The sequence below is a fragment of the Dreissena polymorpha genome, chromosome 4 (genome assembly GCF_020536995.1).
Source record: "Dreissena polymorpha isolate Duluth1 chromosome 4, UMN_Dpol_1.0, whole genome shotgun sequence".
NCBI classification, from domain to species: Eukaryota; Metazoa; Mollusca; class Bivalvia; order Myida; family Dreissenidae; genus Dreissena; species Dreissena polymorpha.
Window position 1 is genome coordinate 44,933,818 of NC_068358.1, and position 27,462 is coordinate 44,961,279.

The window sequence follows — 27,462 nt, forward strand, 5'->3', positions numbered from 1 at the left end:
TGGCAACACATACACATGAATATTATATATACTGAAAACAAAATGCAAACACATACAACATTCATTTTCAATATTTTTTTCAATATTTTTAAATGATAATTGATTGACAAATGATTTTTAATACGACAATAACAAAATTACGTTGCAACCGGAAGTCATCGTTTTCACGGCCTTCTGGTCTATTGGAAAGTCGAGAATGGTGCGAAGTCTGTTGTCGAGTGGAACGTAGACTCCTTGGTACGAAAGCTCTTAAATTAATAATAACTCTTCATTAAATTTTAATTTATCAATAAATTGGCTCTCTATATATGAAAGGACCTTTCAAACAAACACATATCGCAAAACAATTACAATTTATATACAGACGCGCCGACGAGTCAATTGGTTTATTTACGTTTCTTTAATTTTGGGTTTTGTTGTTTTTGTTTTCAAAATTGCGCTTTCTTTAAGTTACATTATACTAAGGACTCTATAAAAAAAGTCAGCATATTTTACTCTAAAGCATGTTTCACAGTTTCGACAGTTGTTCTGGTGTTATCATTTGGAAACATTGATAGGGTACTCATAAGGTGGCACTAATAAATCATTGAAACATATAAATGGGACTCAATTTATTAGTAAAATGTAATATGCAAAACGTTCGCGAATATAGCCAAAAAGTTATATGGACAGTACGGACCACGAACCATACGGCCCAGATTTGCGTACCATACGGCCCAGATTTGCGGAATATACGGTCCAGATATGCGGACCACATGTTTTACGTCATGTAGATTATTTTAATACACAAACTAATACAATTTTAAGTATGCTGTGCATACTTAGTATGCTGTCCATACTATGATACTAGTACTATGCATCTGTTATAAACGGGCAATGAAACGTTTGTGTTCATGATTATTTCAATAAAGTTATTCGTATTCTCAGATTTGAAACTTATTTTAATTGTGTCATCAGTTATTTATTTAAGCAGTAGGTATCACGCAAAAATGCACGGTTTAAACCCCAATGCTTTGAACAGACAGTTTCAAAGCGTTCACCCCATGTTTAAACATGTGTCACACCTATCGCTTGTGTTTTGTGTCATACTATGTGGCGATCGGTTCCTTGTCATTAATAAGTTTCACTTTGTTTTTATTTAAACTGATTTTATAGTGAAATAAATAATTAATGCCTTCAATAAAGACGGCCATGCTCACACAATCAGCAAATCCGTGCAGTTTTAGTGCGATCATAAATAACCTGCTAGTTACTGTCGAGAGTCGTGTATGTTTTTAGAAACAACGACATTGTCTATCTCATAGTCTCACATAATGTAATGTGTACTAATTTATCCTTTAACGACCTCATTGCGGCTCTTTCCTAAATTTGCAAGACGAGGATCTTCATGTTGAACTATTTGATGATATTTTTATACAACTTTTCAATAAACACGAAATATATTTGATATTCGTTTTTGTTTCATTTCATCGTGTCTGTTTTAATAATAGGAACATTCGCTTTTTTATACATATCGGAATTGAGTATGGTACAAAATCATTTAAAAAGTAAAGTTTTTAATGACAGTTATATAAGTAATAACCAACATTATCCTTTTTACAACACCGTAACTTCTAAAATAATAATAGGAATCAACTAAAAAACGACTTAATCTATATATTCTTAAAGCAGCTTTTCGCCCTGAAATCGGAGATTAGTTAAATATATTTAAGAATTGTGTTAATGTTGGTTTAATAAAGCGGAACCACTTGTTAAATTCTGTTAAATTCTGTTATATGTTAACGGGGAGTATCGACGGTATTTCGCCTTAACATGTATACAAACTTTAAAACAATGAATATTCACTTTTTCAAGTATATACGTACATGTTTATAGTTTAAATGCAATATTGATAAAATCTGTTAAAATGAAGTAAGAAATTGATTATACATAAACAAGACAGTCAAATATACGGCGTTAAATGCCAAAGAGGAATTAAATACATCTTTAGATTGTTTTTCCATCGACCAGACTACTTGTCGCGTACAAATCCTATGCGCCATAGTTGAAAGTCAAAGTCACACTTCAATGGCAAAGTTCATGTGTATTCGTTTTCCGTTCTTTAACTTGTAAGTGTCAGCGATTGTTTTCATAAGACTATTAATTTTAGTCCATATGACGTGTCGCATATAACTGCTTCAATTTAAAGGTACAGGTAATGCATTTATTTTCCTTTCCTATACATTAATTTTGAATGCCGATGTTGATTTCAATATAAAGTTTGAGCATAATTCCCCACGAATAGATGGTGAGTAATCTTCAATGATTATGCATCTATGTGAACTGTCAAAGTCCTTTATCAATGTCAAAAATCTTTAATTTTAATTTTCTTTTTTTCTTTAAATGATCATTGTTGTCAAGTCTCTTGGTCAGAACGAATGTATCCCCCCACATGACAAGCCTATACTTCGAAAGCATTTATGCCATATTCGGAGGCATACATGATTTCCTGTAAAAGTCAAGTCGGCTACCACATTTTTTCCCGAGATAACAAAATATATCAGGCCTACGTTAATACGGATATATGTGCGCTATGCAAAATCTATTCGTTTTTCATAATTTCGAATCTTAAACTGTACCGCTTTTCTCGTCAGATATCTATAAAGATGATATAATTTGATTTTTTTTCCATAGACTGTAAACTGAAAGTTAAAACGTTTGATATGATCTTAGGAGCTCCGCACGCACAAAATTCCACACTAAGTCAATCTACTATACCATTAAATAAAATGTTTCAAACCTTTTTTGTAGCTCATAGTAATTGCGTGTACTATAAATCGTCGTATGTAGTACTTTCATCTGATGTTTGCAAATATTGCGGCTAAATTTAGTTTAACATTTGATTAATACCGCAGTTTTACCCCAATTAGATACAAGACTTTTCTTAAACGGGAAAAGGCTGAAGAAAATGTTTAAGTATAAAACCATGAAAACGTGTAATATTTTGTCAAAATATATCAGTAAAATTTCTCATAAATGGACGACCAGTGCCGGATTAGCATCGTGTAGGCCCATAAGCACTGAAACGTTTGGGTCCACTCCCAAGGCCCCAAGTCGGCCTAGTGCGTACTAGAACGCCAGTGTCCAGTCGATTTCACTCGTTTGAATTAGCATACCAGTTGCAAGGCTGGCAAGACATAAAATGTGACAATTTCCTTTTATAGGTATAAAATGTTATATTGAAAACGAAATCACCAGTAAAACAATACGGTTTTGCAAATACTAAATTATTGTCACTTGGCAAGACAAATCAATATCCGTGCTAGGATGTCAAGCCCTCAATCAAAACATAACATTAATATACAATAACTGGCTTTGTTAAGTCATTATATTAGGCTTAGTAAGTAAGTGTTTTTTCTTTCGTCACGGTAACATTGGGCCCTTAAAAGTCGTGGGCCCATAGGCAGTTGCCTATTTTGCCTAATGGGTCATCCGGGGCCGTTGGCGACTATAATCGGTAATTGTAAAGCAAAAAACGCCAGTTTTACTGGATTGATATTGATATTGCAACGATTCATTATTATAAAATTAGCATTCGTTAAATCTTTTTTTAACTTTTTAAACTTTTCTACCGTAATGAGCATTAATTCTAATCGTTCACATCAATCGTCTTTATATTTTATTTTTAGAATTTAAAAATAAGCATTATTATGTGAGAAAATTTTATTTTGAGATAGCAAAGAATAAATTATACATCACACATTGAACAAGTTCATATATTTGAATTGAAAAGCAAAAAACGCCATTCTTACTGGACAAGTTATGATAACGCAAAGATTCATTATAATAAAATAAGCATTCGTTAAATCTTATTCTTTTTGAACTTCTCTTCCGTAGTGAGCCTTAATTCTAATCGTTCATAATAAACGTCTTTATATTTCATTTTTACAATATAAAAATAAACATATTATTGAGAATTCTTTTTTTAGAAAGCAAAAAATAAAATATACATCACAAGTTCATATAATTAAAATTCAAATGCATATTAAAGGGCTTCTAAAGTAGATTCAACCGCATTCGTTATAATATGTTATTATGGTTGAAATATATACAATATTACTTCAGCTGCACCTGCAGGATTTTTTTTATCATAGCATATAGTCTTTTATTTATTCTAATAACGGAATCACCGCATAAGAACGGTCAATTCGAAGCATTGTGTTTTCAAACCGATTATAAGGAGCTCGAAAACTCGTAGTTATTTGCAAAACATTAACATGAAAATAACAAAAAATCATTCATACAATCACAATTCAAACTTCATAGCAGAACAAGATAATACATTACAAGTCAATTATCATTAGACGAATCAAAGGGTAGATGCAAGCCAGATCAACAGAAATATAACTTGCTGAAGCAAATAAAAACACAATATAAAATCACAAATAAAAACTCCATTATACATTTATGCAAAATCAAGTTGAATACTGTGCACCTAATTTTACAAGCGCAGTGGATGACCACAAAAACAAAATGCAAATGTTTCTCGATAGCTCACATAAAAGTAATAATCAAGTTTATATAAATCACGCGTGTCCCCGGGTTGATATTGATGTTGCCAGGGCAACAATTCGTCTGCAACTAATTGAAAATGACAACAATATGATGCTACATACCACGAGACCACCGAAAAGTGGTCAATGTTGACCCAGGGGGTATGATAAGAATAATCTTTGAAGATAATATATATCGTGTTTAAATCCAAATATGAAATATATAAGATTTGATGATAGTTTTATTGTATTGTTTAAATCAATACAAACTATGTTAAACACGGGACATGTTAACCAGTAAAACCCAATTATTAAACATTGACAAACCTAGAAGACTACCACATAGGGTTTAAAAGAAGTTGTCGTTTGAATGAACATGTCTTTGCACCATGCAAGAAAGACGAAAATGCAATCACATAAGTTAAAATTTCTGATAGACTAAAACTCTAAAACGCAAAATATATAATGATGAATAAACCTGTCTTGAATGCTGTTTGCTACAAAGTATCCATAAACACTTGTAATCTTTTACATTGGCAGCGACACAAAATGAATATATGATCATAGTGCAAAAGTAAAAATGTTCACTGTGCTCCTACCCATTTAAATATCTTTATGAAACATATTGTTTTTGTATCATTAAATGCCTACATAAAGAATTTCGTATTTCATTAAAAATGCAGAACAATAACATTTTTAAATGAAAATATATGAATTAATAAAACAATTATCTAAGTGTCAAAATATGGAATAAAACAAATATGCAAAAGATTGAACTTAACCTACGACTTTTATTGCGACATGTTTTATTTTTGGTGTGTATATATTGAATAAAATGTAACACTTAACATTACTCTGAATGCCAGTAAACCTCATTGTAAAGGGCCTCAATGATGTTGTAGTTGTCAAACATATCCGTACATGTTCTTATAACTTGATATAAACTTGAAATAAATATTTCTGATATAAAAGTGATCTTAAGTCCGTACATAATGTTCAATAGCTTTATTATAAGAGATATTTGTATAGCCCAAATGTTGTTTCATCCAACTCATTGGTGTTGTTTTTGTTTACAATCAAAAGCTTGAGGTATTTGTGTCAAGGGTAATTGTATCTTATTCAATGATATAAGGGATAAAGAAACACGGTATATTATGCAAGAAATGAAATATCTGTTCGTCTTTCAGCAATAAATTTTAAATATACAATATTCCGGTATTCATTTCTAAAATAAAAACACAGAGGTTATTAAACAATAAAAGCAAAGATAAACAGGAATTAATACTAAGTAGTCCAAATGCAATCCAGGGTCCATCAGTTGTGTACTTCATTGTCGACATTCTCTATTGCAGTCTAAAATAGTATACTGTCCAAATAATGTTCATAAACAATTCAATGGTCCACACTTTGAAACGTATTTTTGAAAATGTTACATATTGTCCTTAACTCTAGTTGGATAATGTGGATACATGCGAGTCATTTCTATCGTAATAAGTGCAAACTTGCAATATTCATGAACATCTACACCTAGCGCACGTATTGCCATATGTCACGTTCTAATATGTACATCATGTCATGCACCGCGACTTCCAGATGTCATTAGTAACTTAACATAGATTGGTACTCTCTTGACGCTATGTATTGGCGTACGTCACATTGGATTCTACATACTGTGTCATCAAGCTGTAGCAAAAGCGATACTGTTCCTGAAATGATTAAACAAAATTTGTACATAATATTAATGGCTTAATCAGTGTAGTTTTTATTAAAAGCTTTAAAAATACGAAATAAATCCAGCAATATAAAATCAGCACAGATGTACTTATATGTAAAGTGAGCTATGATACCGGTGAACATAACGAACAGTGTAAATTTGCGAAGACATTGCGGTTCACATAATTTCATATGTTCCTGCCAAGTTAAAAAAATTAAACACGCTATGTTAAACATTTAGAATATTCCTACAAAGTTCGGTATGAGCTGCGGGCGCCTCGTTCTAAGATGCCTGATGACCATAGGCATCGACACTTCCCCATCCTTGGACATGCATTCCGTTGCGTACAACAGTACCAGCAGCAAGCCGCTTCTTGTAGCACCATCTCTGGAAGGACATATAATGAAATGAATTTATTATGCATGTTTTAATTCTAAACTTATGAAGGTCATTTGATATAGGTTTACGTTTAAATAGCTGTTTTATTTGATTCATTTAACTAATGACGGTCAGTTTGGTAATTTCTAAATTATTCTATCCGGAGCGCCGATACACTAGAGACAGAATATTATTCTTAAATTTGAAACATATATCACTTATTAATATACACGTACGTCAATATTGTACATGAAAGGGAAGTTGTGATAGCACATTGGAAGCAACGGTACATACAAGCACTGTATCAACGCTGCTGAAGATTTTGTCCTATTCTCCACAGTGTCCATTAACATCAGAAATTCACCGACATTTGGCGGTGCCATCTGGCGCCTGGGCCACTTCTGGTACAGCAGCTGAGTTACCGTCCTCTCCTACAGAATAGTGCACGCTTGACACCAATCAATTTAATTGGTATGGTATCCAAATGTTTAGCTTGAGAAGCACAGTCTGACGGTTACTACGTACGGCCTTATACATGAAACACCGACAAGTTATTTCATTGATAAACTGACCATTATCACTACAATATCATTTTGAATTGACTGAAGGCGACAAGGCAAATGTTGATACGATAATAGTTGATGTATTAAACAATTAAACAGTTCTAGTGTATGTAGCATTACTTTGATGCACGAGATGTATGTAACACTATATGTCGTCAGAAAGGTAAACATAAAGAGAAAATATTACTTAATGATGTTATACAAACTGCTTTTTGGAAGAGGTAAATAGTATGTTAAGGCTAAAAAGGCTTTGAATATACAATTGTGTGGTTGGGATCAACACATGTATATGGTAAACAGTGTTGAGTAAATATAGCTTAAACCCCAACTGTTTACCTTTTTCTTGTATTGAACTTTGAAGACTCTCGAAACAAAAGTGTCCTCTTTGTGATGTTCCGTGATGAACATGATGTTGAAGGGACCCACAATGAGTGACCCCGTAGTAGGAAACATTCGACCGTTCTGAAAGAATGTACCAAACTAATCAAAATATGTTTTACCTTTTCATTTCCTTCATCGAGGAATAATACCAATATGATGTAACAAATTGCCTGTTTGTTTCCATCATCGAGGGAACATATTTATATGATATTAACAATTACCTGTGCATTTCCCTCATCAGGGAATGTTAGCAAAATGATGTGAACACTTTTCTCCTCTATGAATGTTAACAATTTTATGTGAACAATTATTTCTTCTTTTCATCGTCGGGAAATATGGTGTGAAGTGGACAACTTCCCGCTCAATTTCCAAATTCAAAATTACGGCTGTGATGTTAGCAACAACATGTCCATCGCCTTCATCGTGAAATGTTACTACCAAGCCAATGTCATGTGAACAACTATCTGTTCATGTACCTCACCGGAGAATGTTACTACAAAGCAAATGTGATTTGAACAATTACCTGTTCAATTCCATCATCGGGGAATGTTACTTCCAAGCCAATAGGATTTGAACAATTACCTGTTCATTTCCATCATCGGGGAATGTTACTACCAAGCCAATGTGATTTGAACAATTACCTGTTCATTTCCCTCATCGGGGAATGTCACCACCAGACTGATGCCCCTGGCCTCTATGAGTCTCCAGCAGTCCACCACAGTGTCTGACAGCGGCTTCTGAGTAAGGATGTACTTGTTGTCCACCTTGTAGCTCTGAAGAAACAAACGACATTTGATGTATTACAGCCATAACCGTGTATCTATCGTTTGCTTACAAAGAAATATATCTAGTTGCTTATCAACATATTGGGCTTCAAAACCTGAGATAGAAATATTTTAGTAGATTTCGTGGAAATTCTTGTAGGGCAATCAATATTTATTTTCAATGTCTGTTATGTTGATTTTATAAACAACGACAAAAAGTTATATTTTCAATGATATAACTTCTATGGATACATAGTAAGAACACACACAGGCGATATACGCTTGCAGGTTATTAAATCCTACCGGCATATATACAGCGTTGATGTAGTCATTTCTTCCTTCCACAGGAACAGTCAGCATCGCTCGATATTGGTTATCTTTAATAATAATTATAATAAATTAATTTCTGATACTAATTTCGAATAAGTTGGTAAAAAATGGCTTGCCCTCAAACATTATTGTTATAACATATTTAACGTAGGCATTCTGTGCTTGCCAATTAAGACCATGATTTATTATGAAATAAACATTATTTGCTCTTTTAATGCACGGTTTTATTTCAAAATTCTATAATCTTAATGGAGTTATGCTTCGTTCAATGACATGATCCAGAGGGAAATAAATGTGTCCATATTTTAACACGACTTCGGTTTATTCTCGCGGCAACCGAAGCAGGGCGGACTGATTTCACTATATGCTCCCGAACTGCATTCAAGGTCATTCAAAAAATAAGTCCCGAACCGATGACACCTCTATCAATTTAAGATAATATCCTATATATGAACGTAGGAATCGTTTCCTATTTGAATCCAGTATCCATTTATCACATGGGTGACAATATATTTTTTGTAATTAAAACATTCAGCAAACGTTTTACATCAGGTAAAATGAAAATGCACGTGACATTTGGAGGATTTATATGGCATTTTAAAGTGTAATGATCGCATAATGATCGTATAATGTACCAGCAATTTAAACGTTTGCGAATGGATGAAAAGTCACGCGGATAAACAGGTTGGCAGGAGAGGCAATAGCAGTAGCCTGGCCTTAGCCCTCTGGTAGAAACTAAAAGGTCGTGTACAATGCACTTATAGGCTGCCATTCTAAAGAATACTCAGTTTAATCAAACTATCTCAAGCTTTTTAAGTTATTACATGTACATATTTTTCGGGCTTATGGGCAGATTGACTGGAATACCGAAGAAAGGACGAACGGAAAACTATCAATTGTCTCTTTCTGTGAAACATCAGAATATGACTAATGAAATGTTGTACAAATCTACAAAATAGAGAAATACATAACCATTATTTTGCATTATATTCCATGAATGTGAATGACTGCTTTTATGGAGTTAGTTATATATGTTTATGTTTATTATATGGTTTACATGGTATGATGCTTACATTACCTGCATTGAATTAGAAGAGGTAATTGAAGACAGGAAAATAGAATTGAAGTAATATGGTAAGAGCGCTCGACATCTGGCATTGTCAAATCTTTATATTCGCAACACAATATTTCCAGTATATTACGATATTTTTTTCATGTAAGCTAATGGTACCCTTTAAAGCATTTTTTCGTAAGTACGTACTCGGTAGTATAGCATCGAATCTGTTTTTCTTCGCGTTTTCAGGCATGGTAGCAACGGAATAAGGATCCCCCTCGTCACCTTTGATGTTTGCCCCAGCAAGCTCCAGTGTGTGGTAGGATGCCTCTGTCTTGAATGGACACGACACGATCAATGAGGCAATTTTAAACATCCTTATGCAATATACATTGGAAGCTCGACAGTATGATCGTAGTCAGTATGGTGGTCAATTTCTATATGACGAGATATATTAATTACTTAAGGACTGCTATTGGAAACTTACGTACACAAATATCTGCACGGCCATTTAATTTAAAACTCTGAATGTTACGTTAACATAAACTTATTTACTAAACTGGTTAACAATGAAAAAAAATATTTTTCCAAATGGCAATACATTTCAGACTCTGACTGAGTAATATATGTCATAAATATATGTAATGTCGTCAGATTTCATGGATAATCAAATTGTATCTTGTTTACAAAGTAACTATAATACAACACGCGAACCTCATATTGTAAAAACAGTCCAGTTTTGTCCAGCTTTTGGTCGACTTGGAGAAGCGTGTTTTGGTAATTAGCAAACTCATTGTTGGACACGAACTGACTGCGAAGTGTCAGGTATTCCACCAGCAGTCTGTGTAAGTATTTATATTGGCCCTGAAAATTAGAACGATAAATAACCCGGTTACCGAAAAGAAGATTCAGTATAATATATCAGATAACACAGCAAAATTAACTTACAATTCAATCAACACGTCTTCAATGGTAATATTTCGTTTACAAAAATCCCATGAAAATCAGACACAAATACATGGGTGATAAGTTGGTTCCTTTTTCCTAGTTCCTTATTCCTTATTCTAATAATGAATAATGAAATCTTCCTTATTCCTTATTCACGCGTAACATATTTGTTATAGGGTTTTAAAGAACAAAAATACAAACATTTCTGAAGTAAATCAAAACAAAATAACTCGAATACATTTACTGTATGAATTACTTTACATATACATGTTTGTTCTTCGCGCTTGCATAGGATTTCTTGTTTAAACCAAACGATATTTTCTAATTCGAATACTAACTTTACATCAACAAAACCTAAAGCATGTTCTATTATTTTAAATGTATGTGATAAAAAATATCAAATTTGTACATTTAAACATGTTTGTTTTTATGTAGAATCAAGTTCCATATTCAAGGCTGAATAAGGAAAAAGGAACCAGTTCCTTATTCCTTATTCAAGCCGAATAAGGAACTGGCTTGTTTTACTTAAACATCAATGAAATTGATCCAAAATTAACCACATATAAATGAACATACATGTATTATTTTTATATTGGTTGTATATGTAAAATTCTAATTTCAATACATTTCTGCCAAGTTTTAAGTGATGTTTATCCAGTTCCTTTTTCAGTGTTAATCATGAATACGGACCTGGTTCGTTATTCCTTATTCACATAGAATAAGGAACTGGAATTTTCTTTCTATTAATTATAAGTCAAAATGAACAGCGAAACGAATAACTCAACGAACATAATTGTAAATGTATGTCGAATGTAACAACTATTAATTGCAGTACATTTCTACTTTGTTGTATTTAATTATAACACAGTTCCTTATTCGGTTTGAATAAGGAATAAGGAACTGGTTCCTTATTCCTTATTTAAATCGAATAAGGAACTGGAATTTTCATACTAAACAAAATATTGAAATGAACCAATGGGACAAAAAAACAATGAAAATAATTGTAAATGCAGGTTCGGTACAAAAAAACATTAATTGCAGCACATATCTATTATGTTTCATGTAATGATAACATTTTCCTTATTCGGATTGAAAAAGAAATAAGGAACTGGTTCCTTATTCCTTATTCAAATCGAATAAGGAACTAGCATTTTCCTACTAAACAAACAATTAAAATGAACCAAAGAGACCAATAAATCAATGAAAATCATGTTTAATGTAGGTTGAGTATAAAAAAACATTATATGCAGTACATCTCTAATAAGTTTCATTTAATAATAACATAGTTTCTTATTCGTATTGAAAAAGGAATAAGGAACTGGTTGACGCATTGAAATCGCTTTGCATCCTTAATCATATCCCTTTGTAACTTCAAATCGAATAAGGAACTGGCATTTTCTTACTTAAACACCAATCAAATTGATCAAATATTAATCTCATATAAATTAACATATTATTTAATATATTGGTTGTATATGCAAACTTCTCATTAAAAACATTTCTACGCAGATTTAAGTGATAATTATCCAGTTCCTTATTCAGTTTGAATAAGGAATAAGGAACCAGTTCCTTATTTCTTTTTCAATTCGAATAAGGAACTAGGTTATGATTAAATTAAACATAGTAGAGATGTACTGCAATTAATTTTTTGATACCATGCCTAAATAAACAATGATTTTCATTGATTTATTGTCTCTTTGGTTCATTTTAATAGTTGGTTTAGTATGAAAAAGCCAGTTCCTTATTCGATTTGAATAAGGAATAAGGAACCAGTTCCTTATTCCTTTTTCGCACTGAATAAGGAACTGTGTTATTATTAAATAATACTATAGGTAGAAACATACTGCATTAAATATCTTTAACCTCAAACCTACATAAACCATGATTTTCATCGACATTTAATATTATATGGTTAATTTCAATTTATTTTTGAGTAAGGCAATACCATTTCCTTATCATCGTCTTCATAATACTTGTTTTCAGCATGTATCGTCACATAGAATATAAAAAGAAATCTGACAGAATACGTCCATATAACATATTCAAACTTAAATAACCCACACACCATCTAAAATATAACATATCCGAAAGTTATCGTCCGAAAAACAGTCTTCCGAATAAGGAACTAACTTTACGCCCAATTCCTTATTCAGAGGCCATAATTTCGGGTTTTTTAATTCGGATCATTTTAGAACAGCACAGCTTTATATTCGTTATTATTGGCGATTTTTTGCGTTAGTTTGTTACTTATATCTCTGGTACAGTTCTTGAAGTCTTATCTGACCCTGGTCTTTGGTCAAGACTATATAATAGCTGAAAACTAAACATGTTTTATATATCTTGTTCCGTTTTCATTCGAAAACTGTTACGAAGGGATATGATTAAGAATGCAAAATGATTTAACACCTCTCCATAAAAGAAATTACTGCACCGGAAGCAGCGGTCTAAGTGCCTCTATAAGTACTGAACAGTTTCATCGAAATGCCTCAATAGTTTATTTTATTTTATAATTGAAACGAAAAAGCGCGCATCCTAGCTGTAAAAGTGTGTTTTCTTCTGATAAATTTTAAAGCGAATACGCGTTTACTTGCTCATGCAGACCGACGGTACATTTGGCGACTTTCAACCTCGGCACAAGACGAATGCCAATGTTTCGGACAGAGTTGTCATCAGTGCGTCGTTACTGATGTCACAACAAAGCGAGACTGAACCGCAAGCAGTGAGAGCGGTGCCTCTATTAGACTGGAAAGTTTCATCGAAATTCCTCTGTATTTCGTTGTTGCTGTTGTTTTTTTTTCAATCAAAAACCAAAACTTACAAAGCTGTAATTAGGTGGTTTTATTTCAAAAGATTATCTATCTCCGAAAGCGCGTTTCCTCGCTCTAGTATGCCACGTTACATCCGTCCACCTTCAACATTGGCGCACGATTAAAAGTCGTGAAAACCGACACAATTACACTGTTCTCGATGGTTATAAGTGATATCTTTAGATATTGCATCTTTTTACGCTTTTCTTATTGAGCCGCGAAAACAGCTAGGTTATCATTACACAAGAATATTAACAAGAAATGTACTGTAATAAATACATATTTTTTATTCCCAACCTACATACACAGTGATTTTCCTTGATTAATGCGTCTCTTAATTCATTTTATTTTAATTTGTTAAGTTAGAAAATACCAGTTCCTTATTCGATTTGAATAAGGAATAAGGAACCAGTTCCTTATTCCTTATTCAAATCAAATAAGTAACTATGATATAATTAAATACAACAAAGAAGAAATTTACTGCAATTAATGTTTATATACCAATCCAACATATTCAATAATTTTCGTTGAATTATTCGTCTCGTTGGTTCATTTTGATTTATTATATATAGAAAGAACATTCCAGTTCCTTATTCGATTTGAATAAGGAATAAGGAACCAGTTCCTTATTCCTTATTAAACTTAATAAGGAACAGGATAAACATTACTTAAAACTTAGTAGAAATGTATTGCAATAAGCATTTTACATATGCAACCAATATATAAATAATATGTTCATTTATATGTGGTTAATATTAGATCAATTTCATTGATGTTTAAGTAAGAACATGCTAGTTCCTTTTTCGATTTGAATTAGGAATAAGGAGACAGTTCCTTATTCTTTTTTTCAATCCGAATAAGGAACTAGGTTATGATAAAATGAAACATAGTAGAGATGTGCTGCAATTAATGTTTTTGATACCAAACCTAAATTTACAATGCTTTTCATTGATTTATTGGTGTCTTTGGTTCATTTTATTGGTTTGTTTAGTATGAAAAGCCAGTTCCTTATTCGATTTGAATAAGGAATAAGGAACCAGTTTCTTATTCCTTATTCGCACTGAATAAGGAACTGTGTTTTTTTATTAAAATATACTAGGTAGAAATATATTGCAATACATATTTTTTACTTCGAACCTATATAAACCATGATTTTCATCGAGATTTTATATTATTTGGTACATTTTAGTTTATGTTTGAGAAAGGCAATACCATTTTCCAATTATCCTTGTTATAATACTTGTTATCAGCGTGTATAGTGACATAGAATATAAAAAGAAATGTGACAGAATACGTCCATATAACATAATCATGCTTGAATAACCCACACTCCATCTTAAACATAAAATATCCGAAAGTGATTGTCCGAAATACAGGCTTCCGAATATTAACTAACTTTATGCCAATTCCTTATTCCGAGGCCATAATTTCGTATATTTAAATTCGGATCATTCTAGAATAGCACAGCTATATATTGGTTATAATTGGCTATTTTTAACGTATGATTTTTTTTTAAATTTATATGTCTGATACAGTTCTTGAAGTTTTTTCTGACCCTTACTTCTAGAGAAGTCTTTCCGATAGCTGAATACCAGTCATGATTTAGCTATCCAATTCTGTTCTTATACCTAAACAGTTACAAGGGGATATGATTAAGAATGCAAAGCGATTTCAATGCGTCAACCAGTTCCTTATTTATGTTTCAATACGAATAAGGAACTATGTTGTCATTAGATGAAACTTATTAGAGATGTACTGCATATAATGTTGTTGTTTTTATACCAAACCTACATTAAAAATGATTTTCATTGATTTATTGGCCTCTTTGGTTCATTTTAATTGTTTGTTTAGTAGGAAAATGCCAGTTCCTTATTCGATTTGAATAAGGAATAAGGAACCAGTTCCTTATTTCTTGTTCAATCCGAATAAGGAATAATGTTATCATTACATGAAACATAATAGAGATGTGCTGCAATTAATGTTTTTTTTATACCCAACCTACATTTACACTGATTTTTATTGATTTTTTGGTCCCTTTGATTCATTTTAATATTTTATTCAGTATGAAAAGTCCAGTTCCTTATTTGATTTGAATAAGGTATAAGGAACAAGTTCCTTATTCCTTATTTAAATCGAATAAGGAACTATGTTATAATTAAATACAACAAAGTAGAAATGTACTGCAATTAATATTTGTTACACCCGGCATACACTTACAATAATGTTCGTTGAGTTATTCGTCTCGTTGGTTCATTTTGACTGATAATTTATAGCAAGAAAAGTCCAGTTCGATTTGAAAAAGGAATAAGGAACCAGTTCCTTATTTCTTATTAACACTGACTAAGAAACTGGATGATCATCACTTAAAACTTAGTAGAAATGTATTGCGATTATAATTTTACATTAACAACCAATATTTAAATAATATGTTCCTTTATATGCGGTTAATTTTGGATCAATTTCATTGATGTTTAAGTGAAAAATGCCAGTTCCTTATTCGGTTCGAATAAGGAATAAAGAACTGGTTCCTTTTTCCTTATTTAGCCTCGAATAAAGAACTGGATTATAAATAAAAACAAACATGTTTAAATGTACAAGTTTGATTTTTTTATCACATACATGTAAAATAATAGTATATGCTTTAGGTTTTGTTGATGTGAAGTTAGTATTCGATTTAGAAAATATCGGTTCGGTTTAAACAAGAAATCCTATGCAAGCGCGATGAAGAAACATGAATATGTAACGTAATACATAAAGTAAATGTATTCTTGTTATTTTGTTTTGATTTACTTCAGACATGTTTGCATTATTGTTCTTTAAAACCCTATAACAAATATGTTACGCGTGAATAAGGAACAGTTCCTTATTCCTTATTCGAATACGGAATAAGGAACTAGGAAAAAGGAACCAACTTATCACCCATCACAAAAACTAGCATTAAATGATTGCAAGTGTGAATACCTCATGTAAAGAAAAAATATACTGTGGAAAGGAAAGGAATGCCTACTGCTTTCCACTGTATCTCTTTTGATTGACTCGTAAGTCATTAGTTCAATATCTACTGAAATTTTTAATATTAACACAATTTTGTTTATCTGTTTTTGTCTGATATATATTACATGCATTATATCTTGTTCTACATATGTCTTTGTAGAGGGAATTTTCAATAATATAATGTATTACTTAAAGTGAAATAGGAATAAATTCTAACCAAATATTCTCCGGAAACAAATTGATATTAGTGCCGCCATTACACACCACGTCGATGAAGGTCCATTCGAATATCATTGTTATTGTATATTATTCAAAGTATGTACTGTTTATTGTATTCTATTTGTTTTTACTTTAAGCCATGTATAAAAACTTCAGAAAATATTACTAATTTTCAGTTTGTATCGTTCACGTAATTATACTCTGACTGTAAACCATATCTAAAAAATCGGTTATTTAGAAAATAATACGAATTTGTCGAAAACGTCATAAAATCGAAAACCTTCTAGATCTGGAAGGATTTTTTGTGTGAATGCAACATGTAACGTTTACAACATGGGCGGTAGCATTGTGAGGGATTTGTAACTAAAGACCTTTTTCAATGCAGAATTTTTTTAGAAGTACATCTACATAAAAATCATTTCGCTCTTTGGGCAGTCATATTATGCTACACTTTCAAGTTCCCACCGCTGTTTGAACCATGTTAACTCGCTGCTGTCTCAACTTGGTCACACATGCGTAGATATCGACTGTCTGTCTGTCTTGACCCTCGTCTATCAGTATGTCCATGGCGATGAATGTGCCCGTCCGACCAACACCGGCGCTGATAAATGGACCAAAACGAACAAATTCATTAAAATGTACTTGATTCATTTTAGTTTAAACCTATTTATTATAGCTCGATTGCATCGAAAGCCTCAGGCTTATTGAAACGCTCTCGAGTCCGTTTCCTTGGCTTACAATCAGATCATGGTGTCTTTGGGGGAGATCTAAAGAATGCTCCCGCACGTACTTGATTTAAAAATAAACAATTAATAGTGCTATGATGTAAATTCGAACAAAAAACAACACTTGGCTTAAATTTCGTTGCTTGTATACCAAATTACGACGTTGCCGCCATTGGAAAATATTAAGACGTTCAAATAATAATCATAACGTTCAATTATGAATGTACTTGTTCTTCGTTTATACTAACCCGGTTAAATAACTTGAATACTTAGTTTGTGAACTGCCTTACCTGCAATGAACGACCCAGGGTTGCTTCTTGTCGGGATCGTGGGCCCTGATCCTACGCCAGAAGTGCAAGAGGCTCGAAGTGCTAGTGGGCACATCTTTGTCGGGCCATGCCGTGTAATGAAAGTGGGTAACCACACGCGAGACACTTTGTTTGTCCTGAGGAAAGATTATTTATACGAATATGACGTCATAAGATCTATAACGAATAAGTATCCTGTAAATGGGCCATGTGTACTGAGGACTGCCTTTATGAAAGCTGATATAAATGTTTGTTATATGTCGCGAAGACAGCGTATCATTCTGGTTTCTCCAAAATGTATGTTACGCCAATGCATAAAAAATGTATCATACGTATACGGTGGTCTAAAAGTTACCTAGAAAATAATAATAGCGGTCTTTATTTAAGGCGCACGCGATAGTTGTTACATGCTCATGCGATAACTCTGACGCGCGAACGTTATAGCAATGCAATGGCTATGACGTACGCACGCGATAGATATGACATGCGCACGCGATAGGTACTAGATGTTCCCGTCATAGCTATTGTGCGCGAACGTAATAGAGACCGCTAAAATATTTCCCTTTCTGCCCTTATGACGCCTTGTAAATAGGCATTTAATCGATAAGTAAATGAGGTAAAATGTGAAATGTTCAATCACTGTATTTATATTCTTTATGTGAAAATACTATAACTAGTACTATGCTTTAAAACGGGAATTATCAATACAATTTGGCAATAAATGTTAAGTTAACCGTAAATTCATACCAATGTCAAAAATTTTATTTGCATAATATACAAATGGAAAGAACGAGAAATAGCAATGTTAATTTCTACCTTGAGTGACAATGAAAGTTTCCGAACTGTATAGTCTGTGAACTCCTCATTACATATCAAAGTTGTTGTGAGTGCTTGGAAATCTTTCTTGGAACCAACTTCAAGAGGCCAGTACCCCAAACATTTCATCTGTGTATGTTTGGTATGAAAATCCATACATAAATCATGAGAAATGTAACACAGAATATACATGTTGTTTGCGTACATTCGTATCACAGAAAGTGTAACCATAGTGCAGTTTTTAGTAAAAGTAATCAGACCGTCATCATAGTGAGACTATTTTCATAAAAATGGACAAAACAACACCAAAACAAACGGTTCTCTAAAAAGAATACTATAAATAAATAACGCATTTAAAATCGCGCAAAATGTTAATATAATAGCATGTACTCAATTATATTCCCTCATGTTTTATTTATATATTAAGTCGTTCCACCGTTACGCAGACCAATATTACTTACTTTTCCCATTTCTACGAGGTTCGTTACCATGACTACGGTAGATACGTCATATTGCCAAATCATTCGCCAGAAGTCATCCATCATAGCCTCCGTCGGGCCTTTAAACATATTATGTATCACTCGTATAACTACATGCGATATTGTAAGACGCACAATTAATATGCGATAAAACTTATGTTGTGACGAGTGAAAATGGAATGGCATATCATTTAGCTCGTTGTGTTATTAAAAGAAGACTCACCTTGTGATGCAATATAAGCTCGCTTCTTGAAGAAACCCTATAAAAGAAAAATAACACCAGCACGTATGCGTATATTCAACCATTAATAAAGACAGGAGTGATTAAACAATAATAATAATAATAATAATAATAATAATTATAATAATGATAATAAGTATTATTATTATAGTAATAATAATAATACAATTACTTAAAATATAATAATGAATACTTATTAAAAAAATAATTTATTTATATATAAATGAGGTATCACCCAAAACGTAGGGTGTATGTTTTTTTTATTTAAAACAACAAATCAAATATGATTTCATAAACAATATATGTTCTAATCAGGAATAGTATTGTTATAATCTACATTATTTGATATAAAAAGTTTGTATAAGCGGTGCGATTCGATGTGTCGTACTCTATGACACTTAAATGTTTTACAAAAGGATTCAAACCACACCTCGATGAAGCAAGCATTGATGTAATCACTGCCTTCTTTGCCATCAACAATTTTAAGCACTACGCGAGAGTGGTCATCTGAAACATTGCCATATCAGGATCGTGTCGTGGCAAACATAAGGACTATACAAAATACAAATTTAATTCAGTTATGTTTATTTTTGACAATTGCTCCAGTTCCGCTGTGGCATACGTATATCACATATGGTGGATGGCAATTGTCTCTCAATTGTGCTTATGTTTGGCGCTAAATGTTTGTAATAACGTTCCAACTCTATCAATATGAACTTATTTGAATAATAATAAACTAGTCATTGATATTTGCCTTTTAACTCATCAGTTAATTTGATAATGACTTGTATTAAATACCTGTCCAATTGAGGTATTCGTGTTTTAATACAAATAGCCAGTTAACGCGTCTCAGATACCCGCTATCAAATTTAGAATGTATTAAACTGGACACATTTAGTAATCTAAAATCCGTAAGACCTCGTAAGCAGATCTTATCATTGGTTCATTTTCAAAAAAAATGAGCATATGAAGTTGTAAAAAAATGAGTTACCAACCTTTCTTCTTATGCTCCGATGGTAAAATATATGACATAAAACATGGATGCTTAATCAGCTCTATTTACTTCAAACGCGAGAACAACACTCATTGGGTAACAGTCTCTGTTCGTCTATGCATCGCACGTGATAATATGAACAGCAAACATGGCGGATATACATAACTTAAGATACAAATTATTAAATACTCTCATAACGTACAGGCATACATATCTCTGTATCGACTTTTCCCCGCATTCACTGGCGCCGTTGCAGAAGTAGCTGGGTGTTGAATTCCGTAGGGGATTTTCTGCAGTAACGATGGTTATTTAAAAATTACAGCCAAACATGAACACACGTTATAAGTTAAAGGGATTAGCCACAAATGATAACAACTTTGATTCTGATATAATAGTTAACTAAACGAAACGTAGATGCTACTTTAAAGGGGCCTTTTCACAGATTTTGGCATGCTTTGGAGTTTGTCATTAAATGCTTTATATTGATAAATGTAAACATTGGATTTAAAAAGCTCCAGTAAAAATCAAGAATAAAATAAAAAAATGAAAACAAAGTAGCCCGCAACAGGGTTCGAACCAGTGACCCCCAGAGTCCTGGAATAGAAACCATTTAGACCGCTCGGCCATCCTGCCAAATATGTATGAGAGACGTATTTTATACTATATATAAGCAATCTTCGTAGTTTCACAAAATTAAATGACAACAACAGAACACTCCAAATTATCCAATCGTTTCGCGTTGCAACGCTTTATAATTGTCAGGTTTTTAAATCGTCAAAAGATGCATATAATGGCTATATTAGACTATGGTAAATGTTCAGTATTACTGTTTCCTCACAAATATCCTAACTAAAACGAAAATTTGCGAATTTGAAACAACTTTTTTCAATTTTGTCAATTTGCTAAAACGTGAAAAGATCCCTTTAATCATTGTACACTTGATGTAATAATACGCGCTTCATAACACGTACAACCTACATAATATTGACAATTGTGTTAATTGAATGAAAACATGTTTTATATAAATATTAAGACTTTTCATATACCTTAAATTCTAAGTCTAAGTAGAGCTCATCCGCGCTTTTTGACATCATATATCCCTGCAGTTGGGACAGGGCGATAATGGTTCCCGATGACTCTACGTGAGGTAAGTCCTTCATGTTCGAATATACCGGTTCTTGAATGAACATTGTAGTAACCGACTCTGATGTTGGTAGCGAACATTGTTGCTCTGAATTTATTCAGTGTAAAATGAATCGTATTTTAATCAGTTTAAAATAACTATTAACAATAAGGAGTGAAACAACTATTCACAGTAGGAGTGTTTACAACTATTCAATGTTGCCTTGAGAAAAGTTTACAACAAAAACCCTAAAATCCCACTTAATGTCTTTTATGCATTACTACAGTATATTTCTTAAAGTAAAAACAATTTTTCCTAATAACTTTACAATGATTGTGATGTAAAGACTCATGCATAATTTTTTTGGTTAACAATTAACTGAAGCACATAATTGTACAAACATATCATTTAATTCAGTGACACTCGTTGTTTTCGTATATTTGCTTTTAAAGATATGTAACAATATCTCGTCACTCTTACCATTATTTGGCTTTGCGGCGGCCATTTGTTGCGGCTCGTCATGGACGATACTTATTGGCTCGCGCACAGTTGATAGCACACTCGAACTACAAAATTCAAACTTATCGGTACATACACAACATAATTCAATTAGCATATGATCGTTCACTATAACTTATATAGTTTAAAACGGGATTTTTTCCCCCGAAACGATACTTATGCAAGTAATAAATAATTGTCACTTATACAAATTTAATGATGATAAGTATGTCATATTTGAATGCATTGTAAAATGTTTAAAATATCTCTTAAATGATGTACACATTTCGTCGTCATTTTATAAATAGAGGTTATGTTGAGGTAAAATGTTAATAAACTATTGTGAACGCGAATAATCCAAACGTGGTGATACACGGTATACATTAATATGGCTATTCTACACGGTACACATTAATTGGTTTCTTATACAAGGTAAACATAAATTGGATTCTTATACACGGTATACATTAATTGGATTTTTATACACGGTATTCATCTTTTGGATTCGTATACACGGTTTACATTAATTGGATTCTTATACAACACGGTAAACATCACTTGGATCTGATACACACTAAACATTAATTGACTTCCTTGGTCATCTGTTAATTATACATTAACTTTTAAATATACGCTACGTACTGTTCTTGGGTCCGTTTGCCTTTTTTCTTTCTAATCAATAAAACAACAATCATAATTAACACCGCCAGAAGAATTAGCATCCCAATTGAAACTCCAGATACTAACGCCACTGGAAATTGACTCGATTCTGTAATTTATATACATTTTCGGATCATTTATTCATTTACAAAGTAACATAAATAATGATTTACTTAATAGTTGATAAAAATACCACTGAAGAAATTGATCACGCTTTTCACATGACTGAACTTTATATCTATGTATTTGCTAATTACAAGCATGCTTAAAAAGGGATTTACCTTAATTAAAATATTAGTTTCATTTAAAATATACTCAAATAACACTAATAGGTGCATGTGGTGCATTCCTATTAAATAGTTTATACTGTTGAATGAAGACACTATATAGCTTAGCAGTTGTCACCTTCTGCGCGTGTATCGCATGATTCCCCTGCATAGCCCTCGTGACAGCTCTCACATCGACCGTTTACAACGTCACATGGTGCGCGATTCAGGCAATAGCCACAGGTCGCGTTGCAATGTTGGCCGTACGTTCCATCCTGACATTCTGATACATAACCAATAAAAAAATACATGTTATTTTCATGCATATAATTATACGGGCGCTGTATGTGTTCACATATCATGATTTTGCGCTTGTATGCGATACCATTTTCGTTTAAACATTATCGCCCACTTAACCATTAGGCAGATGAATACAAAACAGGAATGATCCGGCGGTTTTCTTTAAAAAACGCGATGATTCGCCGTCTACATAGATAATCAGAGATAAAATACAGTTCAAAACTAAAATCTGAAACCTTCCCGCTAAAGTAGCAATTATGGGATATTTGATAGTTGATAAGTGTTGACCATTTAGGTTCACTACTTAGTGGGTTCATATAACCAACATTAATGTCAGCTTCCACTTCTTAATATTCTCTAGAAAAAATAGGCCGTTACAATTGATTTACCCGCTTTTATCGTAGTTTGTAATGCATAGTGAATAATTATGTAAATTAGTTATGCAGACGTGTTCTTAACCTTGACATTGCATTTGGATTCATTCCTATCACACATATGTTTATTAAAATTTAATCATGATGGATAAATATGAATTAAAATTATTATATAATAATAAACAAAGTTCTAAAATATCATAGTGAGGACAAGCTTACCCTGTCCAATAATCACAAATGATTGGGAGCCATATGAAATTTAGTATACCCTGGTCGCAACATGCCAAATGAAAAACCTAGGTGAGCCTCCTTATTTCAACACACCTAACGGTCGAAAAATAGACAATCGACACTGAAGTTTCATATGTGGGGTAGATAATTGCTTGATGTTCTTTCATTGACATTTTTCGAGAAAGAAACAGATTTCTCTTCGAATGTTTTAAAGGCGCTATTGAAAACACCTCTTTACACGATATGCAAAAGCCTTTTGTATCTTGTATTCAAGAAAGCTAGAGCTTGCATGAAATCCATTAGTAAACCACGCCATAGGTAAAGCAAACATATATCCAGATTGGTGTGACGATGAATAAAAAAAATCCGCATTTTCACAAACTATTTGTCTTCATCGCATGTTGATTTTTTTTTAGTTTTAAACGTTATTAAGCAAAACTTATTTTTTAGCTCAAATGACTAGTCGAATTTAATGACTATCGGTTTAATTCGAATATTTAGTTTTATTTCTCACGGTTGATTATCTACAAAGGCAAATTCTTGAAAAATACAACGACTTTGCATTAAAATCTTTGAACATGTGGGCAAAACTATCAAATAATCTAACCATTATGTTATCGAAATCCATTTTCGGTTTGCAACAAGTTACAATACTTTGTCATAAGTAAGTTTTTCATCATTAATTAATAATGATTTTAAGAAAGATTGTACTTTTAAGGACATTTCATATAGAAGTGCTAGGATCGCGCTTGAGAGGGAAAATGTGTGTTGCTAAGTCATGCGTCCACCTGCTTTGAAAAGATGTTATACACAAACATATTCATGTATACAAACAATGTTTAACTAAGAAAAATCAAATTCCAAACATATTCATTTGAATTAAGTGTGTTTTCATCGCATGAATTATACATGGATGTATGTATGTATTTACGTGTATCGCAGAGACGTGTATTCTTAAAACCAGGCTCACACGCTCCGGGACACTCTCCAGTCCGCTTATCACATTGTTGGCTTCCCTTGCAACGACCGCAATGGCGATTGCAGCCTTCACTCCAGCTACCTGTTAAGCACGCTGAAAGCAAAACACATATATTAAACATGCAGAGAAAACGCGGTCGAAAGTGTAACTTTGTATATGTTTTACACAATTTATATTGCACAGATTTAAGCGAGTCAATTTACTTTGAAATTGATAGATGTTAATCCGAAATTTAAGCGATTCTGCAAATGTATACATTACCGTAATTCAAAATTATATGTGTTTTAATGTCCTCACTTGTCTAGCCGAAGACTAACGTGTGGATCGCACATAACATACTAATACAGATATATATTTATAAAAAACACACAAATAAATTCGCTTCATTCGCTTGGTATTAAACATCTTAACAACCGATATACCTATTACCTAATACTGTATTTAATTGTCTATAAAATGAAGCCGGAAAATCAACTAACATTTAATCTGCATTATTTAACATTTTGATTGTAAGAATCTATGAAATGTGTAAAGAAACTCTTGCTCAATGCACATTGTTAATTAAAACATTGTCATACAATTTGGTCGTGCATTTACATGTCTAAGAGATTAAAATGTCTAAGGATCTTTGTTTATAAACTCCAGATACTTAGTAATTGTAGACACATATCTACTTTAGCCAAATACCGATTACGAATTATTTCAGTGTTGGTTCCTAAAATACGATGCTTTTTATTGCAGTATACATGGATTTGTGTATTTAAATATAACATCTCACGTGTATCGCAGAGACTTGTATTCTGATAACCAGGCTCACACGCTCCGGGACACTCTCCAGTCCGCTTATCACATAGTTGGCTTCCCTTGCAACGACCGCATTGGCGATTGCAGCCTTCACCCCAGCTTCCATTTGAGCACACTGCAAGAACATTAAATTGCTTACGTCGATACACGTTAAACAGGATTTTTTTTTCAAATATCGTACCTGATAAAAATGTTGCTACGTTCCAGGGTCACACGAATGGTCAGAAGAAGGAAAATTTATTCACACGTGACATCTAAATGCTCCAGATCTTATATCGTTGATTTAAAGCCTAACACGTTTAGAAATACATATTTAAGAGACAACGGAAAAAATCGGTATCGTTTTACGTAGTGACTTAGTAAAGTCATTAAAATACCGTGGCGTTTTGCGGATAGTTGGATGCATAATGAAATCCACAATCTGAATAACTCCTTGTTTCATGTATACAAATAATGTTTAACTAAGAAAAATCAAATTCAAAACATATTCATTTGAATTAAGTGTGTTTTCATCGCATGAATTATACATGGATGTATGTATGTATTTACGTGTATCGCAGAGACGTGTATTCTTATAACCAGGCTCACACGCTCCGGGACACTCTCCAGTCCGCATATCACATTGTTGGCTTCCCTTGCAATGACCGCAATGGCGATTGCAGCCTTCACCCCAGCTACCAGTTAAGCACGCTGAAAGCACAACACATCTATTAAACATGCAAATACAACGCGTTCGAAAGTGTAACTTTGTATATGTTTTACACAATTTATAATGCACATATTTAAGCGAGTCAATTTACTTTGAAATTGATAGCTCTTAATCCGAAATTCATGCGATTCTGCAAATGTATACATTACTGTAATTCAAAATTATATGTGTTTTAATATCCCCACTTGTCTAGCCGAAGACTTACGTGTGGATCGCACATAACATACTAATACAGATATATATTTATAAAAAACACACACATAAATTCGCTTCATTCGCTTGGTATTAAACATCTTAACAACCGATATACCTATTACCTAATACTGTATTTAATTGTCTATAAAATGAAGCCGGAAAATCCACTTACATTTAATCTGCATTATTTAACATTTTGATTGTAAGAATCTATGAAATGTGTAAAGAAACTCTTGCTCAATGCACATTGTTAATAAAACATTGTCATACAATTTGGTCGTGCATTTACATGTCTAAGAGATTAAAATGTCTAAGGATCTTTGTTTATAAACTCCAGATACTTAGTATTTGTAGACACATATCTACTTTAGCCAAATACCGATTACGAATTATTTCAGTTTTGGTTCCTAAAATACGATGCATTTTATTGCAGTATACATGGATGTGTGTATTTAAATATAACATCTCACGTGTATCGCAGAGACTTGTATTCTGATAACCAGGCTCACACGCTCCGGGACACTCTCCAGTCCGCTTATCACATAGTTGGCTTCCCTTGCAACGACCGCAATGGCGATTGCAGCCTTCACCCCAGCTTCCATTTGAGCACGCTGCAAGAACATTAAATTGCTTACGTCGATATACGTTAAACAAGATTTTTTTTTCAAATATCGTACCTGATGAAAATTCCAGCCTAACACGTTTAGAAATACATATTTTAGAGACGACGGAGAAAAATCGGTATCGTTTTACGTAGTGACTTTGTATAGTCATGAATAATACCGTGGCGTTTTGAGGATAGTTGGATGCATAATGAAATCCACAATCTGAATAACTCCTTGTTTCACAAATGAAGAACACTAATTTTCGTGTTTGCAAACCTATAGAGCCCACAAAATATCTGAGGCGGGATAATAAAAAATGAACTGCACACATACGTAACATATAGGAAAACACAAAGTAATATAATGACAAAATGCCTTTTGTAGTTTTGAATCGATTACGGACAATACCCGTTACTTTTACCCGTTTTCATTTGCACAATCGGATACCTTGTTTGGTATATGAGATATGGA

The 27,462-nt window shown here is 32.8% G+C and overlaps 1 protein-coding gene across 1 annotated transcript; it reads right to left on the bottom strand.

Annotated features, from left to right (window-relative positions):
* Positions 1 to 5,260: 5,260 nt before the first annotated feature.
* LOC127878389 (receptor-type tyrosine-protein phosphatase epsilon-like) lies at positions 5,261 to 26,988 on the bottom strand. The gene is made up of 21 exons (XM_052424914.1): positions 26,850 to 26,988; positions 26,032 to 26,172; positions 22,934 to 23,077; positions 22,511 to 22,637; positions 21,851 to 21,936; positions 21,294 to 21,478; positions 20,450 to 20,537; positions 19,684 to 19,760; positions 19,236 to 19,272; positions 18,995 to 19,092; positions 18,534 to 18,662; positions 17,700 to 17,854; positions 17,150 to 17,285; positions 10,431 to 10,580; positions 9,924 to 10,050; positions 8,636 to 8,709; positions 8,210 to 8,341; positions 7,524 to 7,649; positions 6,919 to 7,055; positions 6,498 to 6,633; positions 5,261 to 6,238 (listed from the first exon to the last, which is right to left on the bottom strand). Exons 1-21 carry the CDS (start codon positions 26,986 to 26,988, stop codon positions 6,167 to 6,169), a joined length of 2,496 nt encoding a protein of 831 aa, XP_052280874.1. The 3' UTR covers positions 5,261 to 6,166.
* Positions 26,989 to 27,462: the final 474 nt, after the last annotated feature.